Source organism: Oncorhynchus mykiss, chromosome 15 (assembly GCF_057628025.1).
Source record: "Oncorhynchus mykiss isolate SJ-2025 chromosome 15, ASM5762802v1, whole genome shotgun sequence".
In the NCBI taxonomy this organism is placed as follows: Eukaryota; Metazoa; Chordata; class Actinopteri; order Salmoniformes; family Salmonidae; genus Oncorhynchus; species Oncorhynchus mykiss.
The window spans coordinates 53,114,690-53,131,756 of record NC_143036.1 but is presented as its reverse complement, the minus strand read 5'-3'; the positions used below and the strand labels follow the sequence as shown (position 1 = coordinate 53,131,756).

The 17,067-nt window shown below is 43.7% G+C and overlaps 1 protein-coding gene across 1 annotated transcript; it reads left to right on the top strand.

Annotated features, from left to right (window-relative positions):
• Positions 1 to 400: 400 nt before the first annotated feature.
• LOC118938812 (uncharacterized) lies at positions 401 to 6,912 on the top strand. Its single transcript, XM_036944502.2, has 4 exons — positions 401 to 1,419; positions 1,953 to 2,005; positions 2,088 to 2,191; positions 2,751 to 6,912. The coding sequence occupies exons 1-4, from the start codon at positions 608 to 610 to the stop codon at positions 6,012 to 6,014; spliced, it is 4,233 nt and encodes a 1,410-aa protein (XP_036800397.2). The 5' UTR covers positions 401 to 607; the 3' UTR covers positions 6,015 to 6,912.
• The last annotated feature ends 10,155 nt before the right edge of the window (positions 6,913 to 17,067 follow it).

The following is a 17,067-nucleotide window of genomic DNA, read 5'->3' as shown; positions in this document are numbered from 1 at the left end:
GGGAGAGCTTGGCTTCTGTACAATAATTTCCTCTGAAGATGCTTCATTTTCTAAGTCCTATCTCTTTGTCCTCAATAACCTGAGGCTTGGGGGATTATAGTAACACGATGGCAAGAGGGTATAGGAGAGATGAGGAATCCACAGGATTGAGACTTGGCCCTGGCTCCACTTTTGATCCATGTCTGGAGGACTTTATCAACACCTGCAAGTGACAGATGCAAACTGCATGCAACACTTGCAGTCTGGGCAACCATAAACACCATACACTACTAGTAAGTGATGATCTCATTCTGTCATTCAATAGATGCGCACAGATGAGTTCCATATACATTTTTTGCCTCTGTCTTAAATGTGTCTTGTTTTTTTTTGTTATTACTGGCACATTTCTTTATTGCAACAGATATGAGAGACGTTATGTTGGGACAGATGACTGCAGGGGCCAGACTAGCATATTGTATGAGACCTATTAATAGGCCTGGCTTACACCACAATATTCAGCTGTAACTGGACCCCGTATGTCAACTCACGTCCTCTCGAGTGTCGCCACAGCCAGGGGCACTCTGGTTCTGTCCTCCCTTCCCAATGTAGACAGACAGCCAGCCCACTGATGTCTACAGACGATCCAAGGCCTCTCGGGCCCTCAAACTTCATGGAGTCTCCAGACACCAGAACCCGGGGAAGCAGGGATATTAAAGAGGGGGGAGTGAGGGAGGAAGAGGAGCGAGGAAGCCTATACACACAGAAAGGCGCCACGGACGAGTCGGACGAGTCGGATGGTTCGGAGCCCGAGCCCCTGGCCGTCATCCGTAGGAAGGTGTCCTTTGCTGACGCCTTCGGTCTGGATCTGGTGTACGTCAAGGAGTTTGACAGTACAGACCTGACGGGGGCAGAGGTCGCTGACCCCCCGGAGCCCGAGGTCAAAGTTAAAGAATCGGACGAGTATTTCCTGTCATCTTTGTTTACCGTGCCCTCGTCTCCGGAGGAACTCGAACAGAGACTCCAGGATCAGAAGCTGGAGCTGGAGAGCATTGAGTTACTTCCTGGCACCACCGCGCTCAGGGGTATTGTCAGGGTGGTGAACCTGTGCTACAATAAATCCCTTTATATCCGGATCACTCTGGATAGCTGGAAGACCAACTTTGACCTGCTGGCTGAGTACGTCCCGGGCTCCAGCGATGGAACGACGGACAGGTTTGCGTTCAGGCTTACCCTCGTGCCGCCCTTCGAGATGGAGGGAACCAGAGTGGAGTTCTGCCTCAGATACGAGACATCAGTGGGCACTTTTTGGGCAAACAACAGTGACATGAACTATGTGCTGTTCTGTCACAAAAAGGGAGGCAGAGATCTGATAGCGATGGAGCCTCAGCTAGAGGAAGGGAATAACTGGAGAGAGAAGAGAACCTGTCTGAAAGTCAACAGGTGAGGAGTCACCCCGGTCCTATTCTTGTTCCCTCTGCTGACAGTAAGCGATTGAAACACACTATTACTGAAGTATTAAATAACTAAGTATGAATCACTATACCATAAGATTACAAACAAGTAGTTCTGACAGCAAATTGAGTAATAAATAGGCTTAAAACATATTATTATCTCTTAGTGAAATAGGAAAATATTTTATTATTAGTGTGACACATTTATATATATATATATGGGAAACAAATCTGTCTATTATTCTAGATGGATCACCTGTGCATGATTGTTGGAGTTAGCTTTTTCAGAGATGTCCATTGTGCTCGGCCACAGTATCAAATAGCTCCCCATGGGATCTAGTGTCAGTCCAGCTTTCCATGACGTCTGATATTAACTGGGAAATAAAATGTTTCCATTTTGTTTTTAACTTTAGGACCAAAATCTTAACAACCTCTGTGTTTTGGTTCTCGAGGAACAGTAATTCCTTATTGTTTTGCCCCATAACATTTCATGTCATTTGGTCTGTCCATCTGTGTTGACAGTAAGATGAACAGTGCTGAGGAGAACCCCGTGGAGACCACTACAGACGCTCCAGGTGTGTATATCGCTCATATTATGTCTGTGAAATGTGAACGCCATGCTTGGGAATCTGAGTCTGTGAGCAATTTATTTTCCAGATTCAGCCACACACAGAGCAGAGGGGACTGGCAGGAAACAAGTGGAAAACGCAGAGCATCTGCTCTCTATTCTGCATCATGAGGATTACCGTCACAAAAATTTGGTGAGGTCAATCATTTGTCCTCAAGGGCTGGTAAACATTTTGACATGTCCTGGGTGGGGTGCTTTGCAACTGCCACATACACATTTGACACAAAACAATATTTAACACATTTCTCGCCATAAAATACATATAGTTAATACATGTATTAACTATATGTATTTTATGGCGAGAAATGTGTTAAATATTGTTATTACCAACCATGCTCTTTCTGCGGTGACGCTAGTTACGCGTGAGACAGTGTAACATACTGCACAGTACGTGAGGAGACAGTGAGGCATTTTACATGATACTTGAGAGCATACCATACATTGTTCTATTGCAGTCATGTGTGCCACTAGTAACTGCAGAGGGCAAGTATGTAAAAAAAAAATGGTATTGCACCCAAAGTACCTATCTCATTGCAATATTCTACAAAAGTTACACATTTGTTTTATTGCAATAAGTTCAAATATGTTCTCTATTAGTCCTTGTTAGACCAGATGTTAAAACACATTTTGTGAAGGAAACTAAGTAAGTTCAAACCTAAATATGCCCTTTTCCTTTCTTTGTTGACTGACAGGGCGGTAGTCAGAGGAGCAGACGAAGGAAGGCCTGTTCAGCACGAGTGCAGGAATACTTTTCTCAGCGAGAGCAGGCGGCAAGCCGGGAACACATTTCCAATGGGCTACCACATAACGAACTGGAGAAGCCACCTTCACTTCCAGACATCAGAATCAAACCCTTAGGGGACAGCGCCTCCAGTCTCCTACGATCACGCCAGCAGAAACAAACCAATGATACCCCTCAAATAATGACATACCACCAGATACCCCTACTATCCCTGGACTGGGGCAAAGATAACGTGCGTGCGGGGACTCCAGATGAGGATGACTGCATTAGAACAAGGACCACACCTCAGCTCACATCAGACAAGTCAGAGGACAATCTGGGAGAACAAACCTCTGTTTGTGATCTGTGGGAAGCCTTTCTCAATGGCACAGACTCCAAAGATACTACCAGTGTGCCAGAGTCTGAATGGCTACAGTCGGCAACTTCAGTTTGCCCCTCAATCGAAACTGAGGATTTTGAGGCTTCCTCAAAAGTCGACGACCAACAGGAGGATGACTTGGACTCAAATGCACAAAGATACACCCACTGCACGGTAGATGAATTGCCGTCGTGGGCTCACAATCATGTGATGCCTGTGGTCAGTGTCGAGGAGCCACTGTCAAGCTCGGGTGTCACCTTCCCCAGAAACGACAAAGCGTTAGTTTATAATCCTTCCCAAAGGTCAGAGGCTATCCTTGTAACAGACACTCTACAGGAATCCATTCCCTCGGGTGCCGCAAGGGTGGCCGGGGGGTCTGTTGACAGCACGGCTCAGTGCCACAAGCATGTGGAGGCGGGGGGAGGAAGAGGAGAGGAGCCTTTCACACCATACAGAGCAGAGCCGGTAACAAGCTCGGGGGAGACCGAGACAACAGATATGACAGCAATGGCGGAATCTCAGAATGCCAATGCAGTAGATAGAATCTGGCAGGGAGAAAGGCAAGACAAGACGCTTTCTTCCGACGTGGAAGCAGAGGTTAAAGGCAACATGCACAAAGCACCTGATGAAACTGTGACATTTAGGGAGACAGTCGGAGAGAGGACAGAGGATAAAACAAACACACAGAGCTATGGAGTGGAGGAGGGATTCACACAGGCCTACAAAGAGGATGAGCTTTTCAAGCCGAACCAACCAGAGGAAGAAGAATTCACACAAGACCTCACAGAAGAAGCGTTGCATAGACAGAGTCCAGCAGTGGAATATGAATTCCATAGAGACAAAATCTATTTAGAACTGAACCTAACAGAGTTGGAAGAATTCAGGCCGAGTCAAACATATGAAGAAGAATTCAGGCCGAGTCAAACGTATGAAGAAGAATTCAGGCCGAGTCAAACGTATGAAGAAGAATTCAGGCCGAGTCAAACATATGAAGAAGAATTCAGGCCGAGTCGAACGTGTGAAGAAGAATTCAGGCCGAGTCAAACATATGAAGAAGAATTCAGGCCGAGTCAAACGTATGAAGAAGAATTCAGGCCGAGTCAAACATATGAAGAAGAATTCAGGCCGAGTCGAACGTATGAAGAAGAATTCAGGCTCAATCAAACAGGAAAAAAAGAATTCAGGCTGAAACAAACACACGAAGAGGAACTCAGACCAAACAAATCAGACGCAGTTGAAATCAGACCATTTAATACAGTGGAAGATGAATTAAAACCAAATCAATCAGAGGCAGAGAAATTCCGATCAAATCAAGAAGACGACGAAGAATCTAGACCGAACCAAACACTCGATGGTGAATTCAGCTGGAACCAAACTGAGGTAGAGGAATTAAGACCAAACAAAATTGAGATGGAAGAGGGATTCTCACCAAGCCATCAAGATGAAGAAGATGACAGACCGAGCCATACAGACAAAGAATTGCGCCTGAGTCATGAAGATGAAGAGCTAGACAGAGCGAGCCGGACATTTGCCGAAAAATTTAGACCGAACCAAACACCCAATGAAGTATTCAGATCAAACGAATTAGAGGAATTCAGACAGTTTGATGAAGAACAGAGAGACAGAGAGAACCTAGAAGAGGTTGAGGAATTCAGATCCAACCAAACACACGAAGAGGGATTCTGGTCAAATATAATACAAGAAGAAGATATCTATCAGAGCGTAAATGAAGAAGAGCTATACAGAGACATAGATATGGATGAAAATTCATCAACGCACAACCTAACAGAGCCCAAAGTGTTCAGGGAAAAGAACGCAGGAGAAGTGGAAAAGACAGAAAATGTTGTGGCCGAAATGTCCAGACAGAGAGACACAGAACAGATAAACGAAGAAATAAGTATGGAAACTCCAGAAAAGGAAGAAGTGGAGGACTTAACGGACGAGACCGCGGACACCCGAAATGAGAGTGAGGACGTGTCAACAGAAAAGGAGGAGAAGCATGAGGTGACAATGGAAAATGTTGAAGGACCAAGACAAGATAAAAATGGAAAGTTGTCAGAAGGCTCCAAAGAACTTATTATGGAGGATGATAAAGAATGGGTGGGAAAAGAGGTAGAGTTGGGCGAAGATGAGTTGTTCAGAGAACAGAAAGGTTTGAATGAGGAAACGTTAGAAGAGGTGTTATGTTTGCAGTCGGTTGATAATTGTCCTTTAGCCGAACAAGACAACGAGAAGGAGGAGAAACTGTCAGATGTACCTGAAGTCGTTCAAAATGTACCGAACCACCAGGCAAAACGTCTCACTAAGAAAGCGGTGACTGACATAGACTCCTGGGTAGATTCTCTCATGAAGGCACGTACAGTTCCCGATTTGACCTTCACACCGAGACAAGGCCTTAGCCAAACTACACCCAGTAGCAATGCAGAGCCCTCTATGGGCCAAGCATATGCGTCATCTCCAAACAGAGGAACAACTGTCCTCTCTCATTCATTTTCCCTCAGCACAAGATTTAACACAGTGGTCAGTGACGGGAGTGAGTCAGGGGTCAGTCAGGGGTCAACCCAAAACCCATCGTCATTAGGGGAGGATCAGGAGACCCTCAGCAACCGTACGAGCCCTCCACCCCCTGAGAAAGTGGAGGATGCTGCCAGCAGCATCTTGGCATGGTTGAGGATGTTCATCTCTCTCAGTAGCGTAACCAGAGCACTAGTCTATGCCCTTTTGGTAGCAGTGTTTCTCTTTACCACTCTTGTGTATAATTTCCCAGCGTGCTTTGCTCTCTACTTGTTCTCACTGTATTGGTGGTGCTGTGTGGCAGATAGGCAACGCGTGACAGGGACTGACAGAATAGATTGAGAGAGGTGAATTGTTTGTGTGTAAAGAATTATAATATTGTGCGTGTGCGCACGTGTGTGTATGATTTGGGTAACACTTTACATGAAGTTACTCTTATACCTGTAACTACTACTGTAGCAACATTGTTGTTATTGTGCATGGTACTTCAGTATTAGCTATTGCAGCTATAATGCATTTGTTAATACAATGTTGTTACTGGTGTAATGACAGTGTTACTACAGAGGTATGAGAGCAACTCAATATAAAGAGCTGCCATGATTTTTAAAAAGTTTGTTGCAGTGTTTTATGGGCCCAATATCAAAAGTGAAAATGTACCAAAGTTATTAAAGGAGAACGAAATCCATTATTCCAATGTAGGACAAAAGGGGATAGCTAAACCGCGTGGGGCATTGGAGATTTGAAAGTGAAGTGTCTTTATTTCTTTTTCCGTTTTTCTTTCCTCAACAATGATAACATATTCAACAGAAAGCTTTCCAGATTTCCCCAGGTCTTATACGCTGACTAAAGATGGTCTTGCATAGTCATTGCTGCACTGTAGTTCAAATGTTTTAACTTAGACTAGCTGATATGATATGGTCGTCATATCGCACCTCTGTAATGAACTTGAAATGTATAAGTCACACATCCATGTTGGCCGCAGTTGATTGGTGCTGGAGCATGTGTTAGGCAGACGTATGAGATTACAATATCTCTGTGATCCTGGGAGATCACTTACTGGCCCCCCATCTGACCTATCTCTCTCAGACATGTAGCCTACAGATAGTAAGGTCAAATGGACTGCACTTTTTCATCACTTAATCATTGTAAGGATTGGAGATGAGGATGATGATGATGATGATAAAATCAAGTTTTGTGTGATTTTGTGACTTTGTCTTTCCATTAAAAGTCCTGTACTTGACTTTGACAGATTACATTTTTATGGGATATATTTTCACCTCCTTATATGAAACATTGCAACAGTTTTCAGAAACTGCCCTAAAGTTTCACAAAAACAGTATTATTAATCATGACGTGAAGAGACAGAAAGTACACTGCTATAGCTTTTTGTAAAATGGTGGGCGTGATATGTCTTCCGTTACCCAAGTCCCCAAGTGCTTGCTGTCCTCAGACGAGCCATATAGGGCCAGTAGTGCTAATTCATGGGAGAGTTGGCAGGTGTTGTACTGTGAGTTCATCATGACTTACTTTGAGGGTTGGGTTTTGATTGCGATAATGCTCACTTGCCCACTAACACGGGATACACGGCTTTGACGCATCCTTACGCAGACAGTGGCCGCGATCCCCTGCTCAGACATTGCATCCATGCGCCAACCAATGGTTGCGTGCCACGTCATCGACTGTGTCATCGACTGACAGATTGCTATAATATACGTTATGATGTGGTTAGCTGATAAATACCTATCAAGGCGTTGAAAGATCTGGCAGGCGTCAACAACACCTGGGCAAAAAAAACATGCGCAGTGAAGCTGGCCTGCCTATCAGCGCAGCGGATCTGACTTTGTTTACGTAAGTTTATCTAAGACAATAGGTCACACATTTTTTTACTTGAGAAATACTGCATCAAACACCTCAGCTAGATATAAGATTGCGTGACTAAATCCTCCTCTACAAAAAACAAAAAATTAATTACAGATGTATTTTTTTTCTGACTATGTTGAGGAAGTAATTCTGGCTTTGCTCCTATGGTGTCTCATGGGGGACAAACATCAATAACTGCCATATGGAACCACATCCCCAAGACTGATATCTTGTCACATGCATGATTCCAATTCCGAATTCTGAAATGCCTGTTTCTATCACATGCAGAAACAGTGCATTCAGTCGCTCTTTAAAATGCATCCAGGGCATGCACATACAATTAGGTATGCCGATTGTTGACTCAGCATACACATCATCCCCCTTCGGGACCTCATTTAATGAACTGATAAATCACACTGACATCTTTCAGAGTTCAGAAGGAAGTTGAACAAGTATTCAATGTGCAACTACGCAAATGTAGGTGTGTGTGAGAGAGAGAGAGAGAGAGAGAGAGAGAGAGGGAGCGAGAGAGAGAGAGAGAGAGAGAGAGAGAGAGAGAGGGAGCGAGAGAGAGAGAGAGAGAGAGAGAGAGAGAGAGAGAGAGGGAGCGAGAGAGAGAAAGAGGGAGAGAGTGTGAACGATAGTGTGTGTGTGCATGTGCGTGTGTGCACATATGCATACATATGTGAGAGTGTATGTGCGTGTGCATTAGTGCGTGTGCACGTACGTGCTTTTGAGTGTTAGATAAAGCAGTAGTTTGACTGATACTGCAGTAAGGGTAGTCACTTGATCCAGTCTGCTGCATTGTGACTGCTGACCTTTGGAGGGCTGGCGTAGATCGAGTCTAGGGCTGGCATAGTTGGAGCTGCTCGTCAGGAAACTGCTTTGAGGAATCACAGAGCTGCCTGACCCCGGCTAGTCCAACATATTCCGAATCTGGAAAGAACAGTGACACTGTTTGCAACGGGTTCACACACACTGCCTACACTCTACACACACAGCTGACTACACTCTACACACACAGCTGACTACACACACAGCTGCCTACACTCTATACACACAGCTGACTACACTCTACACACACAGCTGCCTACACTCTACACAGACAGCTGACTACACTCTACACACACACCTGACTACCCAACACACACAGCTGACTACACGCTACACACACAGCTAACTACACTCTACACACACAGCTGACAACACTCTGCACACACAGCTGACTACACTCCACACACACATCTGACTACACTCTACACACACAGCTGACTACATGCTACACACACAGCTGACAACACTCTACACACACAGCTGACTACACTCCACACACACATCTGACTACACTCTACACACACAACTGACTACATGCTACACACACAGCTGACTACACTCTACACACACAGCTGACTACACACACAGCTGCCTACACTCTACACAGACAGCTGACTACACACTACACACACACCTGACTACCCAACACACACAGCTGACTACACGCTACACACACAGCTAACTACACTCTACACACACAGCTGACAACACTCCACACACACATCTGACTACACTCTACACACACAGCTGACTACATGCTACACACACAGATGACTACACGCTACACACAGCTAACTACACACACAGCTGACTACACACTACACACACAGCTGACTACACGCACAGCTGACTATACTCTACACACACAGCTGACTACACTCTACACACACAGCTGACTACACACTACACACACAGCTGACTACACGCACAGCTGACTACACTCTACACACACAGCTGACTACACACTATACACACAGCTGACTACACACTACACACACAGCTGACTACACACACAGCTGGCTACAATCTACACACACAGCTGACTACACGCATGCTACTTAGCCACTGGTACAGCTGACTAATTAATAGCAAAAAGGCACTGCTGATCACAAGCAACACGCCATAAGCACAGCTGACTGGGCCTCAACACACACAAGATGATGCATCTATAATCTGAGTAGTTTTATCTCAACATTACATGAACATATGAAAAACTGAGGATTGTTCAAGGAAATGTCAATGTGTCCGCCAATGATTTTGACTGGTTAGTTGTGAGAGTCTGTGTGATGAGGTGTACTGCAGCCAACACATCGCACAGTGGCGATTTTAGCATGTAAATCTTGGTGGGGAAAACAATATTTTTTTTTATGCATGCCAGCAAGGCCACTATACAGCACAACACTAAACAATACATTAATTGCTCTATAACGGTGACAAATGGTGCCATATGGCATAAGGGGATGACAAGGGGACATGAGGCAATCCGTAATTTCGATTAAGACATTAATGAGCGAGTTAGGACAGACGTAGTCAGTTTAACTATTTGTTCCACACTTTTGAAATGTACAGTGACCCGAATTCAGAACATGGGCCATTCTTACAGTATTCTCCCTGTACACCAAGTCAGAACAATAGCATAAAAAAGGGGGCATATAAGCAGACAATGAAAGCTCTTACAATATTCGATGATTGCATTTCTCTAAAACAGACTATAGGCTGTGTCCCCACCAAGTCAGAACAGTAGGCTCCGCTTATGAGGGGAAAAGGAACCAAATTGTTAGGGTGAGGCACATGGGCTACTAACAGATTACTACACAACATACACTTAGTATTACTTTCTTGGCTACAGTATATATATCTCCCTGGCATTTTATATCATGTATGCAGCAGAGTACAATACATTTTTGGACTCACCTTGTTGTGCTGTGCTCACTTGAACAGGAAGGTGGCGCAGCGATCCTTCTTGTGGGCTCTAGAAAGAGGCCCGAGTTCCCGACTTGGAATTCCGAGTTGGATGACCAATCAAAATGATTTTCCGTATTTTCCCAGCCTGAGCTATTTTTTTTCAGAGTTCCCAGTTGTCTTGAGATCACTGAAGTCTGAGATTTCCCAGTTCCGAGTTTCCAGTTGTTTTGAACGCTCAGCGTATTTTCTGCCCCTCCACCACAGAAAGCACTGAGCTAGGCTGACAAAAAAACTGCATTTTGGAGCTGCCTTAATCAAGAAAGCATAAAAGAGACCATGTCTGCTTTATTAACCCAATGATAACATTGTTTGCATTGTTTGTAGACTGATATGTGACAAGTATTGATGCCAAAATAACATGCAATTTATAAATATATATATTTATTTTTTAAACTAAACAGGTGGGCCTCGAAACAGGTGGGGTCGCCAGCCCTGCATGACGCGTCGCCACTGCTTGCCTATCTAGTTTAGGCTACAAATGTACTAATTCTCTTTCAAAAACCATTCGTGCCTAAGTATGACGGGTCTATTTCTTATTTATCTGTCTGTTACTGATAGGACCTGCTGTGTAGCATCACTAGACCTACTTATATTTACAAGTGTGTCTATACATATACAATTGATGTGTACGGTTATGTTATAGGATTCACCGGCATTCGTTTCAGTTGATACATTTCTAGCTCACTAGGCTAGAACCATAGCCACGGGAAGTAGTTTGGTTGGGGCTGGGGGTGCTGCATTTTTTTAAAAGTTAGAGTTAAAAAAGGTAAGTAGAACAAAAACACACGAGAAAGAGAAATAAGAATAACATGAGAAAGTAAGTAAGCTATGTACAGAGTCAGTTCCTGGGCCAGTGCCAATACCATGCTCCAATAACGTTTTCCATGCAGAAGCAGAGAGCACAGTCTATGGCTTGGGTGGTTGGAGTCTTTAACAATTTTCCGGGCCTTCCTTTCACACCGCCTGGTATAGATGTCCTGGATGGCAGGGAGCTCGGCTCCAGTGATGTAGTGGGCTGTCCGCACCACCCTCTGTAGCGCCATGCAATCGAGGGCGGTGCAGTTGCCATACCAAGCAGTGATTTAGGCAGTCAAGATGCTCTCAATGGTGCAGCTCGAGAACTTTTTCTCGATTTGAGGGACAATGCCAAATCTGTTCAACCTCCCGAGGGGGAGAGGCGCTGTCGTGCCTTCTTCACGGCTGTTTGGGTATGTGTGGGACATTTTAAGTCCTTAGTGATTTGAACACTGAGGAGCTTGTGTGTTCTCGACCGCCCGTTTCCTGTAGTCCATGATCAGCTCCTTGGTCTTTCTGAAGCTGAGGGAGAGGTCGTTGTGCTGGCACCAGATTGCCAGGTCGCTGACCTCCTTCCTGTCTCATGGTCGCCGGTGATCAGGCCTACCACCGTCGTGTCATAAGAAAACTTGTCGTGTGTGGCCATGCAGTTGTGGGTGAACAGGGAGTACAAGAGGGGACTTAAGCACCCTCCTCTGTAGGGGCCCTGTGTTGAGGGTCAGCGTGGCAGAGGTATTGTTGCCTACCCTCACCACCTGAGGCAGCCTGTCAGGAAGTCCAGGATCCAGTTGCAGTGGGAGGTGTTCAGTTCCAGGGCCCCAAGCTTGGTGATGAGCTTGGAGGGGACTATGGTATTGAACGCTTAGCTGTAGTCAATGAACAGTATTTGCACATAGGGTACTCCTCTTATCTAGGTGAGTGAGGGCAGTGTGGAGTGCCATTGAGATTGCATCGTCTATGGATCTGTTGAGTGGTATGCAAAATGTGGGTCTAGGGTTTTTTGGGATGATGGAGTTGATGTGTGCCATAACCAGCCTGTCAAAGCACTTCATGATTACAGATGTGAGGGCTACAGGACAGCAGTCATTGTGACATGAAACCTTAGAATTATTGGGGACAGGAATGATGGTGTTCATTTTGAGACATGTGGGTATTACAGACTGGGACAAGTGTCTGTGAATATGCCTGACAGCTGTTCTGCGCATGCTCTGAGAACGTACCCTGGAATACTGTTCGACCACACGGCCTTACGAGTGTTGACCTGATTAAGGTTCATATGGTAAAAAAACATAAAACATTACTTTGGATTTCTTATTTATTAGGTTTAACCAAAGGGGAAAAGTAAGTTGAGTGATGAAAGAAATAGGTTGCAGGTTTGGCAATAATTAAATAAAACTGTTGGCATTGAATTTTATATTTGATTTCAAAATATTTAGTATTTTTCAATTGAAAATACCTAATATTTGTAACCAGTTGAATATATATATATTTTTTAGGTTGATCCAAAGTCATTCTTTACAGTGTATGATACAGAACCACCCCATCTCACACGCCCCTCAGCCGCAGCTATTAGATCCGGCATGTGTGAGTGAAAGAGAGTGGCCTATAATTGGACCGTAGTCTCCATCATGTGAGAGATATTTTCAGAGGTGCGTTCTTGCAAAGATTTGGCAAAGGCTTCCTATCTTGACCCCAACTGCTCTCGCCCTCTCTTGTGTCACAAGGAATTTTACCCAAAGGTTCCTAGAGTAAATTCATGGTGTTGGGTACTCCATTCCTGTTAAATTGTTCCCCTAGAGTGAAGGTTTTGTATTATATTTTTAGATCCATTTGCCATTTGCCATTTATAGGCCTACTTTAGACAGCCTTAAGTGGATTTATCGAGTTTATAGTGTACAAGCATAATTATATACACTGCTCAAAAAAATAAAGGGAACACTTAAACAACACAATGTAACTCCAAGTCAATCACACTTCTGTGAAATCAAACTGTCCACTTAGGAGCAACACTGATTGACAATACATTTCACATGCTGTTGTGCAAATGGAATAGACAACAGGTGGAAATTATAGGCATTTAGCAAGACACCCCCAACAAAGGAGTGGTTCTGCAGGTGGGGACCACAGACCACTTCTCAGTTCCTGTGCTTCCTGGCTGATGTTTTGGTCACTTTTGAATGTTGGCGGTGCTTTCACTCTAGTGGTAGCATGAGACGGAGTCTACAACCCACACAAGTGGCTCAGGTAGTGCAGCTCATCCAGGATGGCACATCAATACGAGATGTGGCAAGAAGGTTTGCTGTGTCTGTCAGCGTAGTGTCCAGAGCATTTGCCAGAGAACACCAAGATTGGCAAATTCGCCACTGGCGCCCTGTGCTCTTCACAGATGAAAGCAGGTTCACACTGAGCACGTGACAGACATGACAGAGTCTGGAGAACGTGACAGACGTGACAGAGCCGTGGAGAACGTTCTGCTGCCTGTAACATCCTCCAGCATGACCGGTTTGGCGGTGGGTCAGTCATGGTGTGGGGTGGCATTTCTTTGTGGGGCCCATTTCTTTGGGGGGCCGCACAGCCCTACATGTGCTCGCCAGAGGCAGCCTGACTGCCATTAGGTACCGAGATGAGATCCTCAGACCCCTTGTGAGACCATATGCTGGTGCGGTTGGCCCTGGGTTCCTCCTAATGCAAGACAATGCTAGACCTCATGAGGCTGGAGTGTGTCAGCAGTTCCTGCAAGAGGAAGGCATTGATGCTATGGACCGCCCGTTCCCCAGACCTGAATCCAATTGAGCACATCTGGGACATCATGTCTCGCTCCATCCACCAACGCCACGTTGCACCACAGACTGTCCAGGAGTTGGCGGATGCTTTAGTCCAGGTCTGGGAGGAGATCCCTCAGGAGACCATCCGCCACCTCATCAGGAGCATGCCCAGGTGTTGTAGGGAGGTCATACAGGCATGGGGAGGCCACACACACTACTGAGCCTCATGTTGACTTGTTTTAAGGACCATACATCAAAGTTGGATCAGCCTGTAGTGTGGTTTTCCACTTTAATTTTGAGTGTGACTCCAAATCCAGACCTCCATGGGTTGATACATTTGATTTCCATTGATCATTTTTTTGTGATTTTGTTGTCAGCACATTCAACTATGTAAAGAAAAAAGTATTTAATAAGAATATTTCATTCATTCAGATCTAGGATGTGTTATTTTAGTGTTCCCTTTATTTTATTGAGCAGTGTATATTTATATACACACACAAAAATAACTGGCTTTTGCTTGTGTTGTGGTAACACCAATTGAGTAAATGTTGTATACAAACATAATCATTTATACAGTGCCTTGCGAAAGTATTCGGCCCCCTTGAACTTTGCGACCTTTTGCCACATTTCAGGCTTCAAACATAAAGATATAAAACTGTATTTTTTTGTGAAGAATCAACAACAAGTGGGACACAATCTTGAAGTGGAACAACATTTATGGGATATTTCAAACTTTTTTAACAAATCAAAAACTGAAAAATTGGGCGTGCAAAATTATTCAGCCCCCTTAAGTTAATACTTTGTAGCGCCACCTTTTGCTGCGATTACAGCTGTAAGTCGCTTGGGGTATGTCTCTATCAGTTTTGCACATCGAGAGACTGACATTTTTTCCCATTCCTCCTTGCAAAACAGCTCGAGCTCAGTGAGGTTGGATGGAGAGCATTTGTGAACAGCAGTTTTCAGTTCTTTCCACAGATTCTCGATTGGATACAGGTCTGGACTTTGACTTGGCCATTCTAACACCTGGATATGTTTATTTTTGAACCATTCCATTGTAGATTTTGCTTTATGTTTTGGATCATTGTCTTGTTGGAAGACAAATCTCCGTCCCAGTCTCAGGTCTTTTGCAGATTCCATCAGGTTTTCTTCCAGAATGGTCCTGTATTTGGCTCCATCCATCTTCCCATCAATTTTAACCATCTTCCCTGTCCCTGCTGAAGAAAAGCAGGCCCAGACCATGATGCTACCACCACCATGTTTGACAGTGGGGATGGTGTGTTGCTTTTACGCCAAACATAACGTTTTGCATTGTTGCCAAAAAGTTCAATTTTGGTTTCATCTGACCAGAGCACCTTCTTCCACATTTGGTGTGTCTCCCAGGTGGCTTGTGGCAAACTTTAACCGACACTTTTTATGGATATCTTTAAAAAATGTCTTTCTTCTTGCCACTCTTCCATAAAGGCCAGATTTGTGCAATATACAACTGATTGTTGTCCTATGGACAGAGTCTCCCACCTCAGCTGTAGATCTCTGCAGTTCATCCAGAGTGATCATGGGCCTCTTGGCTGCATCTCTGATCAGTCTTCTCCTTGTATGAGCTGAAAGTTTAGAGGGACGGCCAGGTCTTGGTAGATTTGCAGTGGTCTGATACTCCTTCCATTTCAATATTACCGCTTGCACAGTGCTCCTTGGGATGTTTAAAGCTTGGGAAATCTTTTTGTATCCAAATCCGGCTTTAAACTTCTTCACAACAGTATCTCGGACTTGCCTGGCGTGTTCCTTGTTCTTCATGATGCTCTCTGCGCTTTTAACGGACCTCTGAGACTATCACAGTGCAGGTGCATTTATACGGAGACTTGATTACACACAGGTGGATTGTATTTATCATCATTAGTCATTTAGGTCAACATTGGATCATTCAGAGATCCTCACTGAACTTCTGGAGAGAGTTTGCTGCACTGAAAGTAAAGGGGCTGAATAATTTTGCACGCCCAATTTTTCAGTTTTTGATTTGTTAAAAAAGTTCGAAATATCCAATAAATGTCGTTCCACTTCATGATTGTGTCCCACTTGTTGTTGATTCTTCACAAAAAAATACAGTTTTATATCATTATGTTTGAAGCCTGAAATGTGGCAAAAGGTCGCAAAGTTCAAGGGGGCCGAATACTTTCGCAAGGCACTGTATATACACTGCTCAAAAAAATAAAGGGAACACTAAAATAACACATCCTAGATCTGAATGAATGAAATATTCTTATTAAATATTCTTATTTTTCTTTACATAGTTGAATGTGCTGACAACAAAATCACACAAAAATTATCAATGAAAATTATAGACGGATCATTTCTTTGTCAGTGTGCAAACGTACAAAATCAGCAGGGGATAAAATAAGTTTTTCCCTTACTATATATATATATATATATATATATATATATACAAAAAAATACTAAATTAGTGGTATCTGTTTACAATTATTTATTTTATTGCCTGGCATATGTCTAAATTACCACAACGCAAGCAAAAGCCATAATCATCCAAGTAAAAGTGCAATTCACCATTAACACCAGCGGGTGGCAATGCAGCACATGTTTTTAATCACCGCTAAAGTCACGAAGTCACAAAGAAACCTTCCAAATTCAAATGTAGATTTTATAATGTGAGCATAACACAATAAACATCATCTGAACTGAAAACATTGACAGAAATAATCATTAGGCTCATTTAAAGACATGAAGACCTATTTGAACTGTAATATAACTATCCGGGTTGTTGTTAGGTACACTTGAAGTCGGAAGTTAACATACACTTAGGTTGGAGTCATTAAAACTAGTTTTTCAACCACTCCACCAGTTTCTTGTTAACAAACTATAGTTTTGGCAAGTCGCTTAAGATATCTACTTTGTGCATGACACAAGTAATATTTCCAACAATTGTTTACAGACAGATTATTTCACTTCTACTTCATTGTATCACAATTTCAGTGGATCAGAAGTTTACATACATTAAGTTGACTGTGCCTTTAAACAGCTTGGAAAATTACAGAAATTGATGTTATGGCTTTAGAAGCTTCTGATAGGCTAATTGAAATAATTTGAGTCAATTGGAGGTGTACTTGTGGATGTATTTCAAGGCGTACCTTCAAACTCAGTGCCTCTTTGCTTGACATCATGGGAAA